The sequence below is a fragment of the Scatophagus argus genome, chromosome 3, assembly GCF_020382885.2.
Source record: "Scatophagus argus isolate fScaArg1 chromosome 3, fScaArg1.pri, whole genome shotgun sequence".
Lineage (NCBI taxonomy): Eukaryota > Metazoa > Chordata > Actinopteri > Scatophagidae > Scatophagus > Scatophagus argus.
The window spans coordinates 24903310-24924525 of NC_058495.1; the positions used below are offsets into that span (position 1 = coordinate 24903310).

The following is a 21216-nucleotide window of genomic DNA, read 5'->3' on the forward strand; positions in this document are numbered from 1 at the left end:
TAATCCGGTTCTACCGTGGTGAGAGAGAAGATCACTGATCACCATGAGAAAATACCCATTTAATAACGACCTGAGACAAGGCAATTACTTTTTTCATGGAAAATATTCAAACGCTAAATGAGGGATTTTCTACGAAGTCAAATGTGTCCTGAAAATGGCAATTTGTGGCTGGGAAATGTAGTGACTATACCCCAAGCCCAGAAATCCAGAGTGAAAGACTCAAAGCCTCGAGCTGAAGGGGATAACCTCAGCCCACTGGTAGAAACATTATACTGCAGCTAATTTAAGAGCATGTTTGAAGTGGAGATCAGGACCACAGCTAGTAGAGCATTATCATGGGTCAGAGATGTGGTTTGGATGTTTACACTTACAAAAGGAAGCAACTGGTTTAATCCAGTAATACTGGTTTTGCATATTCCCTTTCTGTCCCTTAAAATCTAACTTAAGTACTCGAGACAGTTGCTAACAATACAGAACAAAGTTCTGGCGATTGCTGATCGAGGAAGGCCTGAAAGAGAAACTTCTTCCTGTATGAACGGACGCAACAGTGACAACGTCAGCATTGAATCCCAACTTTATTAAGATAATCTGTGTACAGCCCCAGTCACAGAGCAACATGGATGCCACATGAAAAAGTCCAACATCTTTAAATGGCTACATGTCACACTGTGTTTCTGTACAGCCAGAGAGAATATGAGTGACATCTCAGGTAAAGAAGGAAAAAAAAAAAAAAGGAAAAACAAAAACTTTACTGATATATGCAAGTTTCTTTTCAATAATTTGTCTGAACTGGGGTTAACCCATTTACAAATAAGGCGATTCTGCATTACAGTTTTTATTTATTCGCTTAATGAAGGACACAGGTGATGTTTAAAGTCATAATATGGTTCTGGATCGACCCCAATCCATCCAGACATAAACTGCTGCTGATAAAAGCGTAGTGTGCAGAAAGTGTAGCTATGCAAATGTTTTACCATGAGCATCAACGTGAAACCAACACATCTCGTGTTCATCTCTGCGTTTGAATCAGTTCTGCCCTACAGGCGAGCCAATAACGAATGGAAAAAAGAAACAATCCAGCTCACCATCTCAATTTCAAGAGGTCACTGTGTCAAAAGGCTGAGAAAACATCACACACACACACACACACACTCATCTTTATATTATATACCTTTGTAGGGTTTTCTCAGATTATATCACTGTTAAACCAGACAGACAAGGCGCTGGAGGTGTCAGGCACATGCAGTTATAGACTGAGTAACAGAGGCCAGAAGTCAACTACTCCCACACTGCATAACAGAGAAGCTTTGGTTGAGGCCGTTTTTGACTGATCACAAATCAATCAATCCCTCAGATCTGTGCAATGTCAGCTAGCCAACTAGCAATCGCCGTCTTGTTAAAGACACCCCAAATTAGGAACCAATTCACTTACTCACCTCTAGTGGTATTCGTTTACTTTAATATGCACAAGTTTTTAGACTGTGGGATTTCAGTTTTTAATCAAGACTATGTCTTAAATAGAAATTAGTCCCTTTGAAAACAGTTGCCGGTGTGTTCTGTGGAAGATCCAGAGTGATGGAGACCCTGGCCAGAAAGAATTTTTTGGGGCAGCTGTGACCTAGGAGGCTGGAGAAGCAGCTTGTGACCGGAGGGTCGCCGCTTTGATTTCCCCTAGCTTGGCAGGAAAAAAATGTGGGTGTGGTGGAGTGATTAATCAATGTACATTTATTAATATAATAATTTGATTATATTAATCAAATATATGGTTTAGTTTAGCAATGGTGGAGACATCCTGACCTTTAGTCCACGGTGTGAGTCAAGCTCCAATAAGCTTAACTTTTCCAAAATGTAGCATAAAACATTAATCTTCATTAACAATACATTAACATTCATCTATTATCTGTTTTTTGAATGAATACATATTCAAAAATGTACCAGGATAAAGCTGATAATCACACACATAAACCTGTATCTTTCAAACTGTAGTTTAGTGGCCTCTCAACTGCCTGCACATGCTCGTCTGAAAACGCTAATTATAAAGTTTCTGTGAGGGACAAGAAGGACTGATAGACAGCTACAAAGAACTGAGTTCACTCGCTCGCTCGCTTTGAATCAGCCTGCAGCTTTGCAGGTGTGAGCTTGTTCTTGCACTTCTGGCCAACCCAGCTAGAAAAGAAATGCAGGCTCCTGATCAATCTACTGCTATCAAGTCAAGCTTTTCACTGCTAGTGCTAGTTAACAGCTAATTTTCACTAACTGACCAAAGAATGATCACAATCCCTCCAGTCTGGCTGTCAAATGTTTTCACTGAGCAAATTCCTTAAAGGGGCAGCCCCTTTAAAGAATTTGCTTGGTTGAGGCTGTCTTCTTGAAGATACTTGAAATACAATGGCAAAAGTGTTTTAAGCTGTAAAACCAGTTTTGACAGTCTGAGTATTAACATCTGAGTCCCAACAAGAAACATTTCTGATGGCATTTGTAAGAGAAGGGGCACCAGTGCAGCTGTAATGTTAAGCGATGAAGAAAGAAAGAAAAAGCTCCTTCTATGAACAAAAATCCTTTTCCCCACAACATTTTGGATACTTGAGTGATTAGATTCAGAGAACTTGATGGGTGACCAAGAAGTTACCTGTGGGCACTGTGGTAAGAGGTATGGCTGATCAAAACTGGAACACCCCCCTCCCCCCTCCATTACATGATGTGTCCACTGCTATAACATGTCATCATTCAGTTTGACAGTGATATTTCAGTGAGAAAAACCCACATTTTCATCAGTTATCTGAATTTGCTGTTGCTGAGACTTAGCAGAGACGATGGGTTGCCGTCATCACTCCTAGGAGAGCAGAGAGATGACAACGCAGGAAGCAGAAAAATGAGTTATGTCCTCTTTCCGTTTTTTCTTTTTTTTTTTTACCCTCATGTTTGTTGATTCTTGACATTCCTTCAGAGACAAGCCTTGCCCTGTTGCTCCATGCACTCTTCCCTAGAAGTATGCACTTGCACACTCCTGACCAAAGTGCCGAGTCATGAACTCGTTTTCCTCAAAAGGAGAACTCTGATATGCATAAACCACAGGCTGCAAGGGCCTGGCATTTGCTCTGTGCCCTTTAGAAATGGAGGAGTGTGCAGTTGCAGCAAAGAGGTTCTTACTGTAACATTAATCAAAAGAGAAGAGCCTGGGTTTGTTTCATTTTGAGTCAGTGAATATGCGCACAAGTGCATACTTCAGGGTTGGGGTACGATTAGAAATTGGGACAAAGCCTTCAAGACAGAGCAGCATGCCAGCAGCCCAGACTCCCTGTCTCTCCTCCAGAAGTCTGGGAACAGCCTGGTAGCACAGAGACAGACAGGGGAGGGGCACTGGCCAGCTAGCACAGCAAGCCAGCTTAGTTAGCCGCCCAGGCCTCGAGGTCCGCCATGTCGTCTTCGTCTTCTTCCTCCTTCTTCTTGGCTAAAAAGTGAACAAACAGAAATTAAACATACAATCAGATAAAAGAGAGTAGATGACCGCAATGAACATGAATTGAGTGACATATAATACCTGGTCTAGATGGTAGTGATGTAGATGGTACACTGGGTAGAGGAACGTCCTCGGTTCCTTCGATTTCCAGAAGATTTCTGTCCAACTCTTCCTGTTCCAGCTCCTCCAGTTCAGCCATAAGCTCATCCTAAACACACACACACAAGCAAGTAATGAAACAATCAGATCAGTGTACGCTCAAGATAGACAAAGACTAATTCATTTTATAATGAAATCCTAATTTCTTTCATCTGAATTTAGTATTGTGTCCTTTGTCAGTAGCTGATGGAGGCCCTAAAGACTATGGAGACACAGCGTGCATTCTGGATTTCAATTATTGATGACACTTTGGCTCCAAAAGGCACAATATTGCATTTCTCAGTACTCATAAAGCCTGCAAGAGACAAGAGCAAGAACTTGTCTGGTGAGTAAGTGAAGCCGTAGCAGCTGTGAGGTTTGTATCTGAACAGTTGGTGATGTTCAGCAGTAAGAATTCCCTTGTAGTTCCAGGGAAATCTGAAACCATTACAAGCAGAACTACGGCAGATTAAATACATTCAGGCCTAAAGGTTCCCGAGTTCCAGAAATGGTTCTGCTCTATGTTCTCACCTCATCGTAATCTTCTCCGAAACCGACTGGTCTGGAAATGACATCTGAGATTTCTTGAGCCAATTCCTGTTGTTCTGTGATGTCCGCCATCAGGTCGTCTACTTTGTCTATGTCCCTAACAAGAGGACACACACAAAGGGGAGGGGGGCATTAAACAAACAGCACATAAACACATAAACATATCTCAACATAATGCAATGAAGGAATGACAAAAACAGTCAATATAATAACAAGCTAGTGGGGAAATTTAAGTTATTTTTCTATATTATTCACATCATCATCTAACACACCACAGGCCTGACAAAACAATCACACCTGTAACTTGTTTCTAAATGTGTCGCTTACATGTTGGCGTGTGCACTCTTCATTGCCTTGGCAGCAAAGCCCATATTCTTGAGCACTTCCGTGTTGGTGTTGGCGTTCTCTAGGGCCTCCCTCTGGAACTCAATGGTGGACAATGTCCCATCTATCTGACCCAGCTGCTTCTCGTACCGCTTTTTCCTCTTCAAGGCCTGCAGAGCCGCTGGACCGATGAAGAAAGGGTGAGACGAGGTTAGCTCAGCGGATAGCTACAACTCGTACTTACTGAAGTGACTGAGGACTCTCCCTTTTGTTTTAAATTTGTTTTAAGAAGAGAGAAACGGTTACAAAGAGACAGTTCAATAGGACGCACAACTGAAGACAAATTCGTCCTGTGTTAAGACACAGTGCTTCAGAAACACTTCCAGTGAACATTGGAACTGCGACAGAGACACAACCAGAAGATGAAGCCATGTTCCAAGTGGACCTTTGGCATCGTGCGATCCTGTAGCAGAAGCAGCTTGCTTTGTGTGCATTTTGGAAGAACAGACTAGGAGCAGGAGGGGCTGTGCTGCAGCGACCTGTTGAATTGCATGTCGAATTACAGCATTTGTCCAAATGGAGCAGGACTCTTTTAATCTGATAAAATCCTGTCTGAGCCAAATCTCAGCCTGCAGATGCTATTTGCCTTAGTCAGACTGTTTTTAGTCACTACATGCAATTAAACTAGTAGTTTAACCTCATTTCGTATTTGCTTGCTGGTAGTTCAACTACATTCATAACTGCATAGTTACATTAATTTTTTTGCCATTTTTCATGTACTACACACACAAACTACACACAATTGTGGGGCACAACAGAAAAGAAAAGCTTGAACATATTAGGTGTCACTTAGTGAGAAGTACTGATTATTGCTCTAACTGTACAATATGCCTGGACTCAAGTTTCTGACATGTCTTGCACTTTGCCATGAACACTTGGTTATTTTATTTTTTAGGTTTATGTATGATGTGTGAACAATTGGATATTTTTTGCAGTTAACCCAACTGAGCAACATTTTTGCAAGCATGTGACTTTTTTTTTTTTTTTTTAAATTGTATTTTGCTGTAGTTCACCTTCTTCCAGGGTGAAGTAATGGATAGCTTGCAAGGCCATGCTTTCAGAATGGTTTCTCCAACACTTTGTTAGATTTGTACTAATGCTATTTCTGTCTAGAACAAAACCTGCATCTCATCAAGCTCTCAAAGACCTTATCTCATCCAAAATACCTGGGATGATAACACTCAGAAAACCTGAGGCAACTGCTGGGTGGGCTGCAAAGGAGACCTGACTGGTTTTCACTACGTACAAAAAAGTGACACTTTTAACATTTGTAGCATGACATGAAACAATGAGTTCACTAATTAAAAGGATCACCTCACGTTCTAAGAGCGCAAAGTAACGCCTTCACATCTGTTTTGTCCACCACAATCTGAAATATAAATTTGAAATATATTCAGTTTACAATGACATAAAGCAAAGGCTATAACAAGTGACTGTTGACTGAAATGATGACTCAAAGTTCTTAATGTCTAACATTTTGGACTGAATAATCAACTATTTTACCAATAGTTTTTTTTTCTTTACTGTACATCCTGTATGTAGGAGTTCAATAATCTGTACTAAGTATGTTTTGGTGCTTGCTTTCCTCCATGTGGGTTTAAATACGCAGAAACAATTACCCAAACCACAACACGGACAATGACATCTTGGTGCTGACATGGGAAACCACTTCCCTGAGGAGATTGGTGACTTAAACCTGCTGAGTCATGGGGGGGGGGTTGTTTATGGTTTTACATCTTATGTCTAAATCAAAATTTCACACAAACTTGCACAGCTACAAGCAGTAATCTTTGCTTTCACAGCAATGGTTTCCCTGCCTGTCATGTGTGCTGCACAAATGGATGACAACTAAACATATTTTAGAAACACAAAAAAGGCCTGAAATGACGTATGCATCTAAACACAAACCTCATATACTGATTCATTTTACGACACTGCGGAAAACAACACGAAAATGCAGGTTTCCCTGCCTGTCATGTGTGCTGCACAAATGGATGACAACTAAACATATTTTAGAAACACAAAAAAGGCCTGAAATGACGTATGCATCTAAACACAAACCTCATATACTGATTCATTTTACGACACTGCGGAAAACAACACGAAAATGATAGGTTATCATTTTAAATGTTGTATTCTGGTGCCATCCTGATGACTTTCAAACTCAGATGGTTTGAAATGCGGGCCAGTTGACTTTAGTCCAGACTGAAGTTTCTCAGTAAATAACAAATCTGGGTCATATGTTGATGGCACACAGAGCGTGAATCCCAATGACTTTGCTGAGGTTGAGATTTGTGGTTTTCAGTGAAATTACTTATTGGCTACTGAATAAATTAACATAACATGTTGTACACATGTTCATGTGTCTCACAGGACGAAATGAACTTTGTGTTGTACTTGGTGACCTCCTGCCTTATCAACTGGCGCCATCATCTGGTCAAAATCTGTTCAAACTAAGGACATTCCCATCCGCCTCAGCTGTGTTTAGCAGTACTTAGCAAATGGTAGCAAGCTAACAGAGTAAACTAAGATGGTGAGCATGCTAAACATTATACCTGCATGTTAGCATTGTCACTGTGAGCATGCTTTACTTAGCATGCTGTGCTAAAGCACAACCTCCAGAGATCACAGTACATCAGCTGTTCTCAAATGTTCTATTCAGCTGTACAAGAACCGAATAAAATAAAAATTAAGATCAGAACATGTCTCAATGAAACTGAAGAAAAACAAATCTGAGTGGACATCCGTTTGCAGATTTCAGTGTTTGACAGTTTTTGATTCCTTCATTTTATTATGATGGTTTTCATACATAACTGAATTGTATTTCTCTCTCACACACACAACCACACACACCTGCATCAATGTCCTATATGAGGTTGGTTTGGTCCAACAGGAGCCAGACAGCAGCTGATAGTTCCAGCTTCATCAGATTATGTCAGCACTCAGCTCTGGACTGATAACATCGTTACCCAACATCACACAAATCAGATTATCAGGGCTGCCCAGCTGCATTCAGACCATCTCCTTGAACATCATGAAGTCATTTCTGAGAACATTTTTCCTGTTGTTCTGCTCTTATCTACCAACTTGACAACTTCTGTGGCATTTGTCTGTCACGTTTCTGCTTCTGTGAACTCTACTGCTTTTATGACTGAAAAACTCAAGTTGAAAAATGTTAAATAACAACCAAAGGGTTTTATTAAAATACCTGATGTGTCAAACAGTGATAAGGAGGTCAATTGCAGGAAAATGTGGATACACCAAGAAGTGAGAACAGAGCCAACATGCAGATGCTGCCATCATTGCTTTGGTGTGTTCATCCCCCAACCAGAGGGAGGTTAAGAGACAAGATGAGCTACATTGAAAATGAGGTTACAGGGTTGGAAGCTGGACTGCTGCGTAATGCAGAAAGGGACTTTAAAACGCTGTTGTAAAAGAGCTCATGCTGCCTGTGGTCTGACTGTTAGTCGTGTGACTTCTTTCCTCAAGAGGATGTGTTACTGCAACACAGATCTCTCAGCAACAACAGCTGGCAATCTGGCAGTGTGTAGTTAGGGGTGTGTTTTGTTCAACTATTACTACATATTATTACAGCTGCAAAAAGCACTGACATGAACTTAACAGACCATAAAGTCCTTCCTCATTTAGGTGTAAATACTAAAAGATAATATACATAAAAATATATACATTTCAAAGGCAGTACCTCTACAAATGCATACAAAACAGTGATGATCTGTGTGTCCTAAACAACTGCAATGGATGTGTTACTACAGAGACAGTTTACAGCTGCTGCGGCTCTGTTTGACCAGCACCGTGGTGGTCAAGTGTAGATAATCCAAATTAATGACAGAAGCACTGTGCTGTGTCCACAGTCCTCTAAAACGTATGGCAGCCGCAGTAACAGGAGTTATTGGTGGTGTAATTATCATTAGTACTGCTCGCCATAGTGTATAATAAAACTGCTGTACTGGCACACCTATAAAGGGAACAAACTAACTGCCTCCAGCCAGATGCTGTAAATGTACTGAGTGACATTTTCAATCAGCGGAAACCATCTGAGAGGGGCAGGCCATGTCTGACTAAAGGGTCTAAAGGGTATCAAGACAGTCAGCTGTCTTGACTATAGTCTCTTCCCTGTATGACTCCGGGTCGAAACTGACGTATCACCTCAGTTAACCTGAACAAACTGTTAGCTAAGCAACTGGCCTGCAGGTATATTTAAAAGAGGCAGGTTATGCAAAGCTAAGGAGAATTTTTTTCCCCGCCCCCAGTATTTTATTTTTACGTGAATGTCCATTCATCGTCTATTATCTAAAGTCCTGTAAGCAAACTATGGGCCTACAGCACCGCTGAAAAACAAATCCAAAAACTGCACACTGCAGATTAGTACCAGCAAAACAAGGTTATGCTACACACTGGAAGTCCAAACCGTTACCCTTGCAGGGCCAAAACTCAAAGTTGTTTTTTTCCCGTGGGCCCCACTTTAGGTAACCCTGCTTTACCAGTATTATACCAGTGCCACAGCATTCACAGAGAAAAACAAAACATGTTCCGGGAAATCCTAATCATAGTCTGCCATTGATAGTGATCAGTCACAAAGCTGCAGTTAGGCCTGGCCTCTCCCTTCCACAGGTATTTGCTACAAAGAAGGAAAGCTACATGTCTTGGCATGACATAATTTTGATATTTTATAGACGCTATATTTTGGAGTAAATACTTCATTGTATTGCAAGATCTTCAATCTATTTTCCAAGTTCTGACTTCCCTTGAATGGTAGTTAGAAAGTATATGTGATACAGCTCTTTTTGTTACAAAAAAATAACATAACATAAAATTGTTAAATAAGAATCAAGTAGAAGTTATGTTTCTCAGTGGCCCTGAAAAAAAATACAAATTTTAGCTGTTTTCTGTTTTGAAGTCACAACTACGGAAATTCGTTGAACATATTTTACACCATTCAGCAGATTAAATTTTTTTTATCCAGACTGTTAGACGACCCTTTGAGAACCTTTGTTACATAAACGTAATTTATGACAGGCACAACCTGGGGAAGTGTCAAACGTCTGGAGTGAATAAAGGTGGCTGTGGCATAAATACAACACCGAGAAATTACCGCATCAATAAATGGAGCACAAAGTGTAATACCCGGATACTTAACTAACTAGGACGCTGTTTATTATTACTACAAACTACGTCGCATGCCCAATTTATTTCCAACATATGTATAATTTTGGCTGGGTTGTCACAAAGTCAATAACATTACCAGAGCCTTGGAGTTTAACTACAACCCTGTTTGACGTCGTCCAAACGTATCGGCAAAGTTACTTCTGTTTAATAAATCCCTTTACAATTTTAAGCACCTTCGTTGTTTGATAACTTTGCGTCTGTCTGTTTCACTCCGTTGTTTTGGTACCAAGACTCTGCTGCCCTGAACAAGACATTTAAAATGGAGTCAGACGGCAGAAGGGACAGGCATGTGTTCAGGTAGGCAGAATGTCAAACGCCAACTTTCCTGCTCCTCCTCTTTCGTTAGCCTGCGGGCTAACTAGTTAGGTCATCGACCAAAGCGCGAAGCCGCGAACTTCAGGGGGTTTTCCTCACCTCGTTTGTTTTTCGTGCCGTTCTTCTTCGCCGTCATGAGCTCATGATCGATTTTCTTCTCTAAAAATTCCTGTTTTTTGGTCAACATCTCCTCGGTTTCTCTGAGTCGCTGGATAGCGTCCTGGGCTGACGGCGCTTTCCCATCCTTACCGCTGCCGAATAACTTAGCAAATACAGACATTTTCTTATCAGATATAAACAACAACGAATGTATTGACCGCACACGACCCGCCGGCACTTTGTGACACCGAATAAGTAATCGTTAAGTTGTTCTGCTGTCTTTCTCGCCAAGTAGCGACGTCGAGCTGAGAAGCTGCTGCCGTCGTTGTTGTTGTTGTCTCTTCTTCCGCTTTATCGGAGAGGCCTCGTGATGTCATTACGTCAGCGCTTTTGCGTGACTCATGCGTGTGAAACAACGTCCAGGGGGAAATTCCCAGATTCCCAAAATAGCTATTTTTAAGTGTTTTGAATATATTCTTGAAATATTTTAATTATCAGTAGTCGTTTAAATACACAACAGAAGAAGAGTATTTTTAATGAAAACTAATATGTCAAGTTATTATTGTTATTTTTCGCTGCAGCAGCAGTAGTAGTTGTAGCAGTACTGCTTAATATCAGCTGTCTGCCGATTTACTTCTTCTTCTCCTTCTTCAAACTTCAAACTTTATTGTCAGTATAATTTTACATACATATTCTGCATTTAACCCATCTCTGATGGAACACACACATGCAACATGCAGGCTTCCATGACAGGCACCTGGGGAGCAGTTGGGCGGCTCGGTGCCTTGCTCAAGGACACCTCAGCCGTTACTAATAGAGGGGGAGAGCATTGATTAATCAACCCCCCACGGTTTTATTTTGAACCGGAGACCCTCCAGTCACAAGTCGCTTCTCCAACAATGAAAGTCAATACATATAAAAATACCCTGCTTTAGACAATAATTTGTGATATTTGTTTATCCAAATGTTCCAAATGTCCATATTTCCCCCTCACTGAAAACTTGTGTCCCAAGAGCCTTAGGGTGCTTACAACATAAATGGTTAAGTGATATTTTTAAGTGGGAACTATAGAGCTTGCCATACCTGGTGGTTACATTCAGGCAACCAGGGAATCTAAGGATATAAAAACATTACAAGATATCAAAAAATACAGACGATGGTTAAGAAGAATTGCAGTTATTCAAATAAATAAATATATGATATTGGAAATAAGATTTCTTTACATATTTGTGAATAAGATCACAGTCGAAAAAGCACTTCAATCCAGAAGCTGTAATCATACCCAGGTTGACCAGTAAAAAAGAATTAGTGATGAGACAGAAGGATAAAACTCAAAAAGAAAACTCTATAAACTGATAAATGATTAGGAAACAACTGAGAATCAGTTCAAAATTCAAAATTTTAATTCAAGTCATAGAACATATATTTCACTTATGTAAAAATGTATAAAGTTGGTATTTCTTTTAATGCTCCACATGTTTTGATACTGCCCAAAACTCGACTAAAGTTTTTCTGGACTGACAAAGTCCCGACTGCCCTGGATATGATTAAAAGTGATAACACAGCTTGTGAGCTAATGTTCATTCTGGTGAACTGCTATGAGAGCAGCGGGTTTAAGCTCAGGAACTGGAGCAAAACAGGACAAAAACAGATATTTCTAAAGACTCCACAGAGGAAGAGAGCTGCCTTCAACATTTGAAAGACACGTCTGAAGAGGTGAGACCCTCAGCTGAACTTTTAAAAATATGTATAATCACGTGGTTGATTTCATTTTTGTGTTTATTTAATGCTACATCCTTATGGGTCACTTCAATTATCTACGCAGTCTGTTTGTAATCCCAACAGTCAATACTGAGCCCGCGAGAAGTCAGGACTACATGCAAGGATGGCTCGAGTGTCGAGAGGTCAGCCGAGCTCCTCTGGGAAAATACGTCTCCCATAATGCACCACTCCATACTTTTCCAGCTGAAGGTGCGAGTGACCTGAACGCCAGCCAATGAAGGCCTGAGATGTCTGAGGAATTGGAGGAGAGGGGCCAACCTGGAGGAAAGAAACGTGGGAGGGGGTGAAAGTTTGTAAGATAGACAGACAGATCGATAGGTCGATAGATCGATAGATAGAAATCATACGTGAATGTATTCTTCTGGAGGGGTCGGTGGTCGTGTTGCCAGGTGATGGGGAAGTTTTGCTCTGACCGCCTCCTTCAGCTTCACGCTCTCCTTCTCATACTGAAATATACACAACAGAGAAAGTTATCGTAACCCTTCTGTGGGGATGGAAAGACTTGAAATAATGTCTGTGTCTTATTTTCTCTTTACAGTATTAGTCGCTAATGTGTAATTCATATCTTGCTATGCACTTGCTATGGCGGCTTTTTGACAGTAGGGGGCAGTGTGTGTGTGTGTGTGTGTGTGTGTGTGTGTGTGTGTGTGTGTGCATGAATACCTCCTCATAGGCCTCAGTCAGGAAACCCCACTTGGTGGGCCACACTTTAGCGGAATCCTTTTCAGCTTTCACGTGTGCTTTCCTACACACACACACACACACACACACACACACACACCACACACACACACACACACACACACCATAACTCACAGAGCCAAAACAGGTGCTTTCACCGTCTCAGAGCAGATTGCAAAATCCTCCTTATTGTCTAATTTAAGTCTGTAGAAAGCTGGTGGTCCACTTCCAGTGAGACTAATAATAGTGGTAGTTGCTGAATGCAAACAAAATTATAAAAGCTAATCTTGGCTAAAACTAAACGGTCTTGAAATTCTGGGAGAATGTGGAGTTAAAAACCTCAGTATCAGAAAGAGCTGGAAAAACACACATGGAGCTTGCTGGTCTGTCCAGTTACTGCAGCTACAATCACAACTACTTACAGTTTCTCATTTTAAGAACGTTTTCCCAAATTAAAAAGACCTTTTCTCACTGTAACAAGATACCTTACGGGTTTATACCAAATAATTGAAGTTTTTAAAAGAAGCATTTCTAAGTGTAACACAATTTTGTCTAAAAAAAAATCATTGTTATTACACAAAATCAATTTATATCATTAAAACAAGGAACTGCACTCACGGTTTATTCTATAACATACTTCGCAGTCAGGGGAAAACACAACGAGCTTCACACAGAAAAGGAATAAGAAGAGAGTGAACGAAGAAGAAAAAGCAGAAAATAAGAATAATGTTCACGGTAACAACACTACCAGGAAAGACAAAAATAGTCCTAATGATGCTAGTCATTCAAAACAAGCATATAGGAATACAGGAATATATTCAATCACAAAGGATGTTTGGCACATCTTGTATATTTTCAAACGAGACATAAATCAGAACATATTCAGAATTTTTGTCAAGTTATTTAGTTATCATATTATATTATATTATTATTATTATTATACATTACATTATATAAAAGTCTGTCCATTTTTACCATCAACGTAATGATGATCTGCCCACCGATAAGTGTGAGCATCTTTTCCAGAAGCTCAACTCCTTTTATAAAGAGTGATTAAAATTAAACAAATGATACACAGCAGAGACAAAGCAGCAGTTGGCAGATTTACCAGATTTCATCCTGATGCACAAAGTTGCTGGGCTGAGATGTTCGCTGTGGATCCGCCATCTGTCCGGACCAGGGAGCCTGTGTGTGTGTGTGTGGTTTCTTTCTCCCTGTCCGGCTAATGTTTCACCTGTGTGTAAGTCACACTGACAGACCTGTTTACTGTCGTCATGGAGACAGAGTTCCCCAACACATAGGAGTCATAGTATATCTGTGCTGTAACTGTGGCGACGCTGGGATGGGTTCAAATCCCACGCTCCACAGAGTGGCCTGCACGTTTCATCTCCGACATCACTCGCACGTTCTCTGCTTTAATTACACACGTTATCTGAAGACATGAGCTACTGTTTCCCCTGCCTCACTGTGCCAATAAATGATCTGAGATCAGTAAAGTTATGTGAAGCAATCCCTGGTAACAGAGGCTTAATGTAAATTTAAAGTAAATCTTTTGTCTTTATTTGTGTGCAGTAACTCTGGACTGGATTATGTTATATTAAAATGACTCAAGGTGGCGCTCTAATCAAAGACATGGTGTTGGTAAGTGTGTCAGGGGTCAGTCTTAGCTCTTATTGGTCATGGTTGAACGTTTTTCTGTACAGATGGAAACGTCATTTTGACGTCTGAGTGTCAGGACAGCTCTTAAGTCATGGCAGAAGAAAGGAAAGGCACACAGCTAACATTATTATTAAATGTAATTATTAATATTATTTCTTATTATTTTTACAAAGGTTTTGATATAATCTACAACGTTGTCAAGCGTTTCCAGGCCTGGAAAATGAATATTTAGTTTCGATAATTTTTTAAAGGATTTCCAGTCCACCAACTGCACACAGTATGACATTAGGGCTCGTATCACAAAGAGGGGCCCCCGATGAAGACCCTGTATTGTAGTCCGGCACATGTCTTTACGTCAATGTACTTGGTACTTTAAACTCTTCTGCTGTAGCTGTTGTTTGCTATAGAGATTGATTCACGCATTGCACAGTTCAGGCTGACTGAACTGACACACTTTGGTCTGTTTTGTACCCGTTGGTGTCGTCAATGGAGTAACACAAAGAGCATCAGAGCTTGATAAACCTTGAAATACGGCAGCGACTCTGCATCACTTTCTCTCTTTCGTGCTTGATTTCAGGCAGTGAGGTGGATTTAGTTTTGCTTTGCATCCTTCTACGCACTGGTGCATTTCTTTATCGCTGTGGCAGACTGCAGAGAAAGCATTTGTTCACAGAACTCACGCAACACAATGAAGCTGAAACAATGTAAAAAATAATAAGTTAAATAATCAGTTAATCATTCAAGTCATTTTTAAGAAAGAATGCACCTAAGATCACTGATGGCAGCTTTTCAGATACGAATCTGCTGGGTTATTTTAATATTTTAAGGTAATTTCTTTAACATCTTTCAACTGTTGGTTGGACAAAACAACCAATTTAAGAATATCACCTTGCTCTGAAAATGGGGCTGTGAATTACTCAATTAGTTGAGACGGAAGTGGGAAACAAATATCAGTCGCAAGCCTACTACACATTAAAAATCTCACAGACCTGCTCAGATTTTAATCTGAGTTATTGAATAATGACTTAAAGATCTCACGTTTCATAACAGGGTGTGATTTTAGTGGGAGCAAAAATGTGCTTTGAGATGCTGTGCAGCAACCCTCTGCTTTAAGGACTCAGTGTGCAGTGAAAACTTGAACATGTGCAGTGAATTTTGATTTTCAGTCGATTCTGTTTTTCTAACCAACATTATTTAATGGAATCTGTTCAAATATTGGACCTTTTTCATTTTGATATGAAGCCTCTGCTCATTTTCTGCTGCAGCCTGCAGTACTGCAGTGGCACTTCAAGGCATTTACAGCCACCTTTCTGTCTGCACTGCATATGCCCATCATGTGTTATCTATACCTTTCTTTCTTTACAGATATGACTGATCAAACCCTTTCTACTTCTGATCATAAACCAGTGATGCACAGTGAGATTATCTGTAGATATGATCTAGTTGTAAACCATATGCACTGAGTTTATGAGTCAGTATGATTATGTAACCAAGCCCTGAATTGAAAGTTGCTTTAAGCTAAATGCTAACATCAGCATGCTGATTATTAGAAGGTAAAGTATAAAGCTTATCATTTTCACCACCTTTGTCTAGTGTGTTAACATGCTAACATTAGCTAATTAGTGCTAGTACAGAGTATGGTGGAGGCTGATTGTCATAAACCAAAAATTGTTGTGTAAATTTAAGGAGTCGACCAAAGACTGCAATTCATCATTAGGGGTATGTGAATGTGTTAATTCATCCATCAGATGTTGATGTCGTTCACTCAAAACTGGAAATGTGAACATGTTGGTGCTACAGGTAAAATCAGGGGATCACCAAGGTTACTGAGATTCATTGTCTGGACACCATGAATGTCCAAATTTAGATAGCTGTAGATTCACTCTGGTCCAAAATGAGGTGCTGATCAGCTAACTTTGCCACCAATAAATCAATGCTGCTAGTTTGGGTCAACATGCTAATCATATAATCATGCTAACCACATGATTATATGATTAGCACACAAGCTAAAGCAGATATTGTAGACAGGCTAAAGCAGATATTGTAGCTTAAGTTAACATTAACATTGACTGCTTTTTAAAATTAGCATTCTGATCAGTTAGCTGGCTAATGTGAGTAAAACAGACATTCAAGGTGAAGAGATTTTTCTGGGTCACAGCCTGCAAAAAGACTGATGGGTCTAAAGACTTTAACTGAACACAGTATATATTTCTGTAGGTCTGTTAAATCACTTCAAAGGAGCCTCGCCAGCTTCAAAACTACAAAACAACAACTAACCGGAAAGGCTGGAGATAGCATATCTCCCTGTGCCAGTTTTACTCAAAACCCTGGCTGATGGTTGACACTGTCATGTAGTGGGAGTTTCCAGTATATAAGCTCATGTTTAGTCACACATATACTGTACATATCAGAGGATGTTGTAATCACTTAGAAACCTTTAGCACTTTTCAAGTTTCAAGTTTCAAGTTTAGAAACTTTTTTAGTGTACACATACACAAATAAGACACCAAAACACACTCATGTGTTCCTGATTATAGGAGCAATTTTGATCTTTCATTTTCACAAACACAAGAACCATTGACTGTTGAAAATACTAAATAAGCCATGAAAATGAAATGTGAAGCTATAACTGTCATCCCGCTATTTAAAACTGTGGCTGCGCGCGCACACACACACACATGACTCACAAAATAGCATTATCAGTTATTGTTGAGTAAGTTGCTGTTGAAGAAAGTTCTTCAGTCAGCGTTACTCTATCAGTGTTTTTGTCCTAGAAAGCTCATAAACAGACTGAACCACCCAGACACACACACACACACACACACACACACACACACACACACACAGGAGCTGCACAGGCCCATATCCTCTAAAGTTAAACTGAAATCAAGATTGACATTACTAAAATTTAATGAACAAATTCTCCTTCGTATTATCATTCTGTTCAAGCTTGTAATCCACTCACCTCCTGTTTATCATAAGAGAAAATGTATGTAGAATAATCCGTACTGTTGTTTTCAGCAGATAACATAAACTAATGCCACTATGGAAGCCAATGTGTTATGTCACAACACATCTTCAGCTCTTACAGAAACTCCATTCACAAAGCGTCTCCTTTTCCAAAAGTCAGGAGGATCTCAGTCAAGTTCAGTATTCTGGGGTTTATTTTGAAAAACGTTGCTCCATCAATAAGAAATTATTATTTTTTTTAATCCACTGTGGGACTGCTGTACGAGACTGCATTAATTTTAGATAGTTATACCTCAGTAACTGTCCACTAAATGCATTAGGATCAATCTGCATTCACAAAGTCAGAGTGGAAAAGGTTTAGGAAAGTTTGTCTTTCTTACTGATTGAATCAAGAACAAATTCTCACTACAGCAGCACACTTAGACTCTGTGTAACAGTACATCTACTGCACATCAGCTCTCTGTTTTCAAAGCATTTCCATGAATGCTATCTGATAGCTTAATCTGTGTTGTCACTGTTGCCACATTTGTATAGAGTAAAGTAATTTTTATTGTTGCTCCAGATTCAGTAGGTGGTTATAAGAACACAATCAGTGTTTTTCGTATTGGTTTGTATCTCATCTGATAATGTGTGAAACTGTTTGAGAACAGAAAGAACATAGCTTGACGGCACTGCCAAATTTATTTTTCATCTGTAAAGCACCAACCTCCCACTCACTCTTAAAGTACATCAAGTGAAGCAGGTGCTGATGAGGGTGGAACCCAGGAAAGGATATTCAGCTTGTCTCTGGCACAAGCCACCATTCCATCATGTCCGAAGTCGGCTACCGACGAGCCTCTGAGACCGTGAGGTGTGATCAAAAGCTCTGAAAATGTTCCTAAATTGATCCTGAGTTCACATTTCTGCTGTCGCACATTTACAGTGCAGGGTTATTGTGGGGCTGCATGCATCCCACACTGGTTGCTGCTGTGCATTGGAGCAACACGTCAGCACAGCCACCATATTGGTCAGGTAGAGCTGCACCTCCTTATGGGTGTCAGTTGAGGCAGAAGGTTTATCCACAATTGTAACCACCAACCAAGTATGTCCTTTATTTCTTACCGCGGGTAATATGGCTGCAATGATACAATTTTGTTCACAAGACTTAAGAATTAATGAAAAGAAAAGACACAATATCCATCCATCCCTTTCCTATACCGCTTATCCATCAGGGTCGCGGGGCGGCTGGAGCCTATCCCAGCCGACTACTGGCGAGCGGCGGGGTTCACCCTGGACTGGTCGCCAGTCAATCGCAGGGTCAACACACAAAGACAGACAACCACAAACTCTCACACTCACACCTAGGGGGCAATGTAGAGGAACCGATCAACCTAATGTGCATGTTTTTGGTATTGTGGGAGGAAGCCGGAGAACCCGGAGAAAACCCACGCAGGCACAGGGAGAACATGCAAACTGAAATGACACAATATGCTAAAGTTAAATGAGCAGGTTCATTTCTATGGCAGGCTTCACAGTTCTGTTGTGAATCACATGTCTTTTACATTTTGTTTTGCACTTTGTGTTGGCATTTCTTTCATTGGTACAGTCGAGAAGCAACACAGGAGTCTGGCATTTTGTAACATTTGAAAACTGGACACTGGACACTGTTGGGAACTATTAGACACCATTATCGCACTAATGTAATCAGTCTACTACTGTTTTTGTTACTGCGCTAATCTGTCCTCAGTGCTTTAAGTTTTTCATTCTGATGGTTCAAATGTTAGCAAATGCATCCAGGTTAAAGATCCTGTGGGGGTCTGTGTTTTATGTTTATGACTGCTGACAGGGTACAGCGCAACCGTTATTATTGTTCATAAAACACTCGAGCAGAGGGTGTTATATAAGAGCCACCATCATGCTGTTGTCTTTGTTGTCTGTACCAAATCAGACTCCTGTGAAGTTACTGTTGGCTGCAGAACCAGTGCTGAGGTCAGATCCAGGTACGCTGGTCACATACGCTCACTCAGCATTTCGAAGCATGACTACACACATGCACACACACACACACAACATATATATAAAATCCATAAAGCTGCCACATTGGCTCAAATATTGTTGCCAGAAAAAACATCTGTATTTAAATTAGAATTGCTGCTACTCCCCTCCAACTACTGCTTAGCTAATGGTACTACTGGGGTACTGTACGGCTGATACTAGTACAAATACCACTACGAGTCAGTAAAATAACTACTCCACTTTTCCGCCTCGCACTGTTTCGTTTGAAACTACAGCCACTTGTGCAACTGCTGCTATTAGAAAGTTTCTTATGGTGTCACTGCAAAAACAAAGGAAGACCCAGTGCTAAAAAGACAAATGAATATAAGCCAGTTTCACAATTCTGCATGTACACATTGAACCAATAATACAGCCGGTAAGAAAACATGTCCTGCATAATTGTAGTGCTAATATTGCAATAATAATTAGCAAACTTAAACATATCAAAATTCCATTTCTGTTTTTCACTGTACATACACAAGAACACTTCAGGGTTTTGCTGAAAATTTACCTTCTAAAATCATCACTAAAGAAACTGGGACTTTCCACCCGTGCAGAATCACACATGCTCACACTTCATGTTTGATATACTGGCTTCGAAACAAGCAAGAGGCTTCCTGATTCAGGCACATACTTTAGTTTAGTACTCAAATATCGAATTTAGATTTTGATATTATTTCACTGTTTTTCTTCAGTCTAAATTAAAAGATTACTTCTGATGGAGTTTCTATCACGGTGTGTTCCTGCACACACTGGACATATTAGTCTCTTTAAAGACTGACGAAACCACGTAAGCCTATGAAGAACCGTGTCATTTTAATCTGACACTTTCATAATGTGGTTATCAAAACCGACATTATTACTGCTGTAACTAATACTGCTAAAATGTCTACTTTAGGCTGAACTCAACCCCAGCTCTCAGTCCTTTTACCTTTAAAGGCTCTTGTCTTTTGTTCGAAGATTTCTTTAAACTGCAGTGCATGCGCACACACACACACACACACACACACACACACACACATTCACATGCAGCTGACCTTTGGCCACACAAGGGCAAGCCCCTGTCTGTCAGCCAATGAAAAGTAGGCCAGCCAAGGCGCTGCCCACGTCACACACCAGCCTGACGATGTCGGACCCTGAACTTACATCATTTAGTAATGTGGGTCAGAGTTCACCAGCAGCTGCTGCAAGTGGACAAGAGGACCAGAGGAGAGATGGAAAGAAAGAATATCGCAAAATTGTTTGGTTTTTCATTAAGCTGAAGATTAGCAGTTTAAAGAATTTTAAATTTAAAGAAATGGCTGACTGATGACTGTTTCAAACTAAAAAGAGTAAAATAAAAACATGCAAATGCACTCGAGAAAGTAATACAGAGAACGAAATGAACACGTCACATCTGCTTATTTCAGTGTTAATCCTTTTTTTGTAATGTTTTAACTTCTTCTTCTTAGTTCTTACTTTATTCAGGTTTCAGGCTTCAGTGGAAATTCAAAACCAAAAAAACACACCAGATGAAGGATATGAGTGAGAAAACATCAATCTGAATTTGTTCACGTCAGACTGGTTGAGAACTGTGCGTGCACCCTGACGTTATCAGCCGGGCTCCTCTCCTTCGGGGACATGTGTAACACAGAGAGATAGTGTCAGCAGCGGTGAGGACAAAGCTGTCCGTCTCTCTTTGGGATCTAAGCCAACTGCCACATATCTGCATTCAGCCGAGGGCAGAGGGAACCGGTTTTCGTGAAGACAACGTAACGTCCCGTTGCTGATAAATGATTCACCGGCTGCCTGTAACAGCGTGTTTGTCACATCTGCAGAGAACAACAGAGTCATGCAAATAACTCAGAGGATGACCCCCCCCCGACACACACACACACACCTCCTTACACAACCCCTCCTCCTCCTCCTCCTCCTCCTCCTCCTCCTCCTTCTCCCTTCCCCTCTCTTGTGGGACACCC

At 40.5% G+C, this 21216-nt stretch overlaps 2 protein-coding genes across 2 annotated transcripts; both read right to left on the reverse strand.

Moving 5' to 3' along the window:
* Window positions 1-556: 556 nt before the first annotated feature.
* Window positions 557-10497, reverse strand: chmp4ba (charged multivesicular body protein 4Ba). Its single transcript, XM_046384988.1, has 5 exons — window positions 10133-10497; window positions 4475-4652; window positions 4130-4244; window positions 3542-3668; window positions 557-3451 (listed from the first exon to the last, which is right to left on the reverse strand). The coding sequence occupies exons 1-5, from the start codon at window positions 10311-10313 to the stop codon at window positions 3387-3389; spliced, it is 666 nt and encodes a 221-aa protein (XP_046240944.1). The 5' UTR covers window positions 10314-10497; the 3' UTR covers window positions 557-3386.
* Window positions 10498-11893: 1396 nt separating this feature from the next.
* On the reverse strand, window positions 11894-13874 carry LOC124056987 (uncharacterized protein C20orf85 homolog). The gene is made up of 4 exons (XM_046384992.1): window positions 13704-13874; window positions 12578-12659; window positions 12262-12360; window positions 11894-12172 (listed from the first exon to the last, which is right to left on the reverse strand). The coding sequence occupies exons 1-4, from the start codon at window positions 13760-13762 to the stop codon at window positions 12038-12040; spliced, it is 375 nt and encodes a 124-aa protein (XP_046240948.1). The 5' UTR covers window positions 13763-13874; the 3' UTR covers window positions 11894-12037.
* Window positions 13875-21216: the final 7342 nt, after the last annotated feature.

Coding starts and splice junctions, on each gene's coding strand:
- LOC124056987 (XM_046384992.1), bottom strand. CDS start 13,762: ATGGCGGATCCACAGCGAACATCTCAGCCCAGCAACTTTGTGCATCAG. Junction 12,660..13,703: donor GTGCATCAGGATGAAATCTG/GTAAATCTGCCA, acceptor GTGTGTGTGTAG/GAAAGCACACGTGAAAGCTG. Junction 12,361..12,577: donor TGACTGAGGCCTATGAGGAG/GTATTCATGCAC, acceptor TGTATATTTCAG/TATGAGAAGGAGAGCGTGAA.
- chmp4ba (XM_046384988.1), bottom strand. CDS start 10,313: ATGTCTGTATTTGCTAAGTTATTCGGCAGCGGTAAGGATGGGAAAGCG. Junction 4,245..4,474: donor AAGAGTGCACACGCCAACAT/GTAAGCGACACA, acceptor TCCTCTTGTTAG/GGACATAGACAAAGTAGACG. Junction 3,452..3,541: donor ATCACTACCATCTAGACCAG/GTATTATATGTC, acceptor TTCACTTTTTAG/CCAAGAAGAAGGAGGAAGAA.